Source organism: Oncorhynchus tshawytscha, linkage group LG11 (genome assembly GCF_018296145.1).
Source record: "Oncorhynchus tshawytscha isolate Ot180627B linkage group LG11, Otsh_v2.0, whole genome shotgun sequence".
Classification (NCBI taxonomy): Eukaryota; Metazoa; Chordata; class Actinopteri; order Salmoniformes; family Salmonidae; genus Oncorhynchus; species Oncorhynchus tshawytscha.
Genome location: NC_056439.1, coordinates 5,341,735 through 5,347,957, shown reverse-complemented (window position 1 = coordinate 5,347,957; position 6,223 = coordinate 5,341,735). Strand labels below are relative to the sequence as shown.

At 42.9% G+C, this 6,223-nt stretch overlaps 1 protein-coding gene across 1 annotated transcript; it reads left to right on the top strand.

Annotated features, from left to right (window-relative positions):
• Positions 1 to 2,525: 2,525 nt before the first annotated feature.
• Positions 2,526 to 6,003, top strand: LOC121847784. The gene is made up of 3 exons (XM_042330526.1): positions 2,526 to 3,790; positions 4,099 to 4,229; positions 4,409 to 6,003. Exons 1-3 carry the CDS (start codon positions 3,517 to 3,519, stop codon positions 5,606 to 5,608), a joined length of 1,605 nt encoding a protein of 534 aa, XP_042186460.1. The 5' UTR covers positions 2,526 to 3,516; the 3' UTR covers positions 5,609 to 6,003.
• Positions 6,004 to 6,223: the final 220 nt, after the last annotated feature.

Here is a 6,223-nt window from a genome sequence, read left to right as displayed (position 1 = left end):
TGCCTCACCCTAATAATTTAGTCTATTTTCACCTCTTAATTTCGCCTACTGTTCTAATTTGGTGTTGCACATGTAGCCTATGACCTGTTTTAGCCTATTTGTAAAATATTTAGCCTATTGTCTGTTTATATGCCCATTTATTTATCCTAAGGTTCTGACTTGTTGAACAGGAAGTACATTGTAATAACGGCCCATGTTCTGAATTCTGTCGCTGTGCATTTCAAAAGAGCTGAACAAATAGTTATATTGACTACGTCCGTCATCGCTCATTAATGTCTTAATCGAAATTACGGATTGCCTCTTATCCGCTTGTCTTCCCTTATGCCATAGTTTGTACATCTCAATTGTCAGTAGAAACCACATTTGTTTAGGCAAGTCAGCCATATCAGCTATGTTTTTGAGGAGAGGTAGTGTTGAAGTCGGAAGTTTACATACACTTAGGTTGTAAACTTTCTAATTTCAATAGCTGCTTGGTCATGTCACCTACTGGACTCAAAGAAGGTTCAGAATGTCCACTGACTACCCTTCTATATTGCACACCCTTTAGTTTGTCCATTTTCATCTCACATGATTTTCCATGAATTTCCCAAACTTTCAAATTTCAATAGCTCCTTGGTCATGTGACCTACTGACTTCAAACAAGGTTCAGAATGTCCACTCAGTGGGCCTACACATTGCACACCCCTTAGTTGGTCAATTTCATCTCACACGTTTTTACATAAATTTTTCAAACCTTTAAATTTCAATAGTTCCTTGGTCATGTGACCTACTGACTCAATCAAACTTCAGAATGTCCACAGACTAGCCTTATACAGTGCCTTGCGAAAGTATTCGGCCCCCTTGAACTTTGCGACCTTTTGCCACATTTCAGGCTTCAAACATAAAGATATAAAACTGTATTTTTTTGTGAAGAATCAACAACAAGTGGGACACAATCATGAAGTGGAATGACATTTATTGGATATTTCAAACTTTTTTAACAAACCAAAAACTGAAAAATTGGGCGTGCAAAATTATTCAGCCCCTTTACTTTCAGTGCAGCAAACTCTCTCCAGAAGTTCAGTGAGGATCTCTGAATGATCCAATGTTGACCTAAATGACTAATGATGATAAATACAATCCACCTGTGTGTAATCAAGTCTCCGTATAAATGCACCTACACTGTGATAGTCTCAGAGGTCCGTTAAAAGCGCAGAGAGCATCATGAAGAACAAGGAACACACCAGGCAGGTCCGAGATACTGCTGTGAAGAAGTTTAAAGCCCGCTTTGGATACAAAAAGATTTCCCAAGCTTTAAACATCCCAAGGAGCACTGTGCAAGCGATAATATTGAAATGGAAGGAGTATCAGACCACTGCAAATCTACCAAGACCTGGCCGTCCCTCTAAACTTTCAGCTAATACAAGGAGAAGACTGATCAGAGATGCAGCCAAGAGGCCCATGATCACTCTGGATGAACTGCAGAGATCTACAGCTGAGGTGGGAGACTCTGTCCATAGGACAACAATCAGTCGTATATTGCACAAATCTGGCCTTTATGGAAGAGTGGCAAGAAGAAAGCCATTTCTAAAAGATATCCATAAAAAGTGTTGATTAAAGTTTGCCACAAGCCACCTGGGAGACACACCAAACATGTGGAAGAAGGTGCTCTGGTCAGATGAAACCAAAATTGAACTTTTTGGCAACAATGCAAAACGTTATGTTTGGCGTAAAAGCAACACAGCTCATCACCCTGAACACACCATCCCCACTGTCAAACATGGTGGTGGCAGCATCATGGTTTGGGCCTGCTTTTCTTCAGCAGGGACAGGGAAGATGGTTAAAATTGATGGGAAGATGGATGGAGCCAAATACAGGACCATTCTGGAAGAAAACCTGATGGAGTCTGCAAAAGACCTGAGACTGGGACGGAGATTTGTCTTCCAACAAGACAATGATCCAAAACATAAAGCAAAATCTACAATGGAATGGTTCAAAAATAAACATATCCAGGTGTTAGAATGGCCAAGTCAAAGTCCAGACCTGAATCCAATCGAGAATCTGTGGAAAGAACTGAAAACTGCTGTTCACAAATGCTCTCCATCCAACCTCACTGAGCTCGAGCTGTTTTGCAAGGAGGAATGGGAAGAAATTTCAGTCTCTCGATGTGCAAAACTGATAGAGACATACCCCAAGCGACTTACAGCTGTAATCGCAGCAAAAGGTGGCGCTACAAAGTATTAACTTAAGGGGGCTGAATAATTTTGCACGCCCAATTTTTCAGTTTTTGATTTCTTAAAAAAGTTTGAAATATCCAATAAATGTCGTTCCACTTCATGATTGTGTCCCACTTGTTGTTGATTCTTCACAAAAAAAATACAGTTTTATATCTTTATGTTTGAAGCCTGAAATGTGGCAAAAGATCGCAAAGTTCAAGGGGGCCGAATACTTTCGCAAGGCACTGTATATTGCACAAGGGTCGTCAGTGGACTCTCTGAACCTTGTTTGAGTAAAGTAGGTCACATGACCAAGGAGCTATTGAAATTCGAATGTAAAAAAAAGTTTGTACTTTGTTTACGCTTCCTAACTAATTCAACCAGGAATACGAAATGCTACTCACATTTACACATTTTTATTAGCTTTGGAACGCGAATTAATGTCCAGACCGTGAAAATAATACCCATTTTTCCAACATCACGACACTTATTTGGCTCAAGTGGTTTGAAAGCGAGAATATCCGTCGAATATCCAACTTGAAACTGTCTTTACCTCGGTCGATAGCTTTGTTGCTGGAGAGGGTCTCTCAGGTGCAGACAGCATGAGTTTTCTGATGATTTTCTTACGGGTATTCTGCACAGTATTTTGTCAGACATATATACTTGTATGGGAGTACAGACGGTAGGATTATCTTTAGCCTGAGTGTAAATCCCAGAAAATTGATGTGGTAGTGGCAGCAGCTGTTGGCCTGTAGTAGGATCTAGTAGGGCTAAAGTATTGGTATAAAGTTGTATATGTGTAGCGTTAGATAGTGGTGAGATTTATTTCCCCCTTCTTTTGTGACATATTGTGCAATTCACACTCCGACCTGTAAAAGTCAGCAACACGGCGTCAAGTCTACCGAAAACTCACAGGAAGATGAAGTAAACGGAAGCAGAGAGGATGAGTCGAAGCGAAAGGATTTACGCCGCCCAAAATCGGTCCTCGTGAGATAAGCTTTAGTAGTGTCGAAATACGTTAAACTTATTCAATCGAATATACGTTTCGTAATGTTTAGGCTATTATAAATGTACGAATATAAGTGGACGCACGTGGAATTCAGACAACTGATAAATACGACTTAGTTGTGTATAATCTTTACGGAAATGAAGTGTCCAAGAACAATTTCCACGTTCGCGTTTTTATTGTTATTTAGGCGTGTATTAACACCCAACTAAAAATATTACTAATTTGACTGCATAGCATCACATACCTAATTCGCATTGGAGACATAACTTGGTTGATAGATGTTATCTAAGTAACACTGGCTAGCTGCTAACAATGGCTAACTGTATGGTTTTTCACACTCAAATAGCCTCCATCATGGAGGTGTTAGCGAATGCAGCCGTGGCAGAGATCTGTAAACTCGTAGACGACGACTATGCAGTGTTTCGTTTGGAAATAACTCAAAGCCAGAAAGAAAACAGGGCATTGCGGAGGAAACTACTGGAACTGAAGGTGGCACGGGAGCGCGCAGAGAGGACAATGCGAGAGCGCGTCCTCGCCAGTCGGCCAAGTATCAAGATCCTTGACAGATACAGAGGAATGGCAAGAGGTAGGTCAGTTTTTGGATAGTATGCAATAATTCCCCTGATTACTTAGCTATCTTGCGCAAAGACAAAATATAATATTCTTGATTTACTGCATTTCCTATTTACTCATTTAAAACAATGTGATGCATCAAACATAATACATTGATCAATAAATAGTATATCAAGAAGTTATGCAAAGTGTTAGCTTACATCCTTGCCAACTCTAGACAGTGTCAATAGTGTACAACATACCAAAAACTGTCAACGGTGTACAATATAGTGTTGACAGTAGCTAAACAAACTGCTTCTTTTCCCCCAATCACTCTCTCAGGTGAAGGACATCTCACTGGAGGCCACAGGAACTTTGTGAAGCCATCGGGACCCAATACATTGAGAGATGACCAACCAATCACTGTTGATGAGGGGAATGGAGCCTCAACCCAGCACATTATCGTGATCGAGGTTAGTGTTATAGTGTTGCATAAAACATTAGTTACTTTGCTGCCCCTTTATTTCAGAAAGGCTCCTCTCAGCTATTCACTTGCTTATATTCTCATAGGGGCGCTTGTAAGACTTCCGAACGACATTGTTATCCAATTCAACTCATGTACCGGTAATAACCACCTCTCTTCTTGTGTCAGTCTGCAGAGGCTGCAGGTCCTGGGGTCAAGCAGGAGAGGTCTGAAGGAGAGGAGGACACACTGCACATTAGGGACATCCAGACTGGATTGGCTGGAGCTCCCCCTGTAGCCACGGATGAACCCGACACCACCCCAGCGCAGCCCAAGACCCGACGCAGTGTGACGGAGGTCAGTGGAACGCTGAACGCCGTCCTCAAGTCAGAGACGGACACAGAGACTTTAACTGTAACACATAGGCTTTTACACACAGGATCTGACCAAATGTCGGACCCAGAGAGACTGGGGCTGGGGAGACTGGGCTGCACTCCTGCTCCCGCCTCAGAGTATTTACTTTATGGAAACCCGAGCCCGAGGACGGTTCATTCCCATCCGGACTCAGGTGGCGCGTCAGAGACTGGTAATGATCCGTCTTGTTCTTACACTTCAGAGATGGACCCTAGCAACATTCCGTTGGGTTTAGAGGCACAGACTGATCTGTCTAGACGGGACTGGAACCGGTGCAGTAGAAGTGTATACTCTGAAGGGTGCCTATATAAAGCAGGGGAGGGTATGGCCGTAGATGAAGTGACTGTGAAAGTGGAGGGCGACATTCCTCCCACATGGAATGCAGATAGTCTCCTAGGAGATGGACACTCACAGGGCAGATATTTCTTAGATTACAGGGAAAGCTTGGAGACAAATCCAAATGTCGCTACCCACTACCCTTCACACACGCTCAGGGATCGCGACTCTTTGTCCACGTCGATGGGGCCTTCTGATTCACATGGCAGCGTCCTCTTCGATCAGGTATTGAACTCAAACGACAGGACTAGAGCCCAGGATCAGAGAGGGGAAGCTACATCAGGCAATAGTAAAGATAAACGGTTCCTCTGCATGTTCTGTAACAAAGGCTTCAGCTGCCCCCAGAAGGTGGAGATCCACCAGAGGGTACACACGGGGGAGAAACCCTACAGCTGTACCCAGTGTCACATGCGCTTCACCCAGGCTGGCAACCTGAAGAGGCACCAGAGGGTCCACACTGGGGAGAAACCCTATGGCTGTACCCAGTGCCACATGCGCTTCGCCCAGGCCGGTCACTTGAAGATGCACCTGAAGGTCCACACGGGAGAGCGGCCGTTCACTTGTACACACTGTGGGAAGAGGTTTTCAGAGAGGAGCTACCTCAGGATACATCAGCAGAAAAAACACTCCACTCTATAACATAGAAAGTAACCATTCCACTCGATAGCTTCTGAGGTTTAGAATAACAGGAGTAACAGATTTCGGGTGTTGAATATTCCTGGGTAGAATGTTGCATCCAGACATTGGCATATATAAGCCTACAAATCTGTTACATATTGTGTTTGTACTGGGCTATATGATGTTCACAAATGCCCATTTGATTACTTCCATTAGACTACTTAATTTTTTTCCCAAGACACTTTTAATGAGAAAATGAGTGCAGTTTATCAAGTTCATGCCTAATGTTTTGTTGATGTACAGTGGGGCAAAAAAGTATTTTCTGTCTCTCACAGACCTGTAACTTCTTTAAGAGGCTCCTCTGTCCTCCACTCATTACCTGTATTAATGTCACCTGTTTGAACTTGTTATCAGTATAAAAGACTCCTGTCCACAACCTCAAACAGTCACACTCCAAACTCCACTATGGCCAAGACCAAAGAGCTGTCAAAGGACACCAGAAACAAAATTGTAGACCTGCACCAGGTTGGGAAGACTGAATCTGTAATAGGTAAGCAGCTTGGTTTGAAGAAATCAACTGTGGGAGCAATTATTAGGAAATCGAAGACATACAAGACCACTGATAATCTCCCTTGA

Bases quoted from the DNA above. Each gene is read 5' to 3' on its own strand.
- LOC121847784 (XM_042330526.1), top strand. From the start codon at position 3,517: ATGGCTAACTGTATGGTTTTTCACACTCAAATAGCCTCCATCATGGAG. The intron at 3,791-4,098 runs GTAGGTCAGTTT...TCACTCTCTCAG, and splicing joins ATACAGAGGAATGGCAAGAG to GTGAAGGACATCTCACTGGA. The intron at 4,230-4,408 runs GTTAGTGTTATA...TTCTTGTGTCAG, and splicing joins AGCACATTATCGTGATCGAG to TCTGCAGAGGCTGCAGGTCC.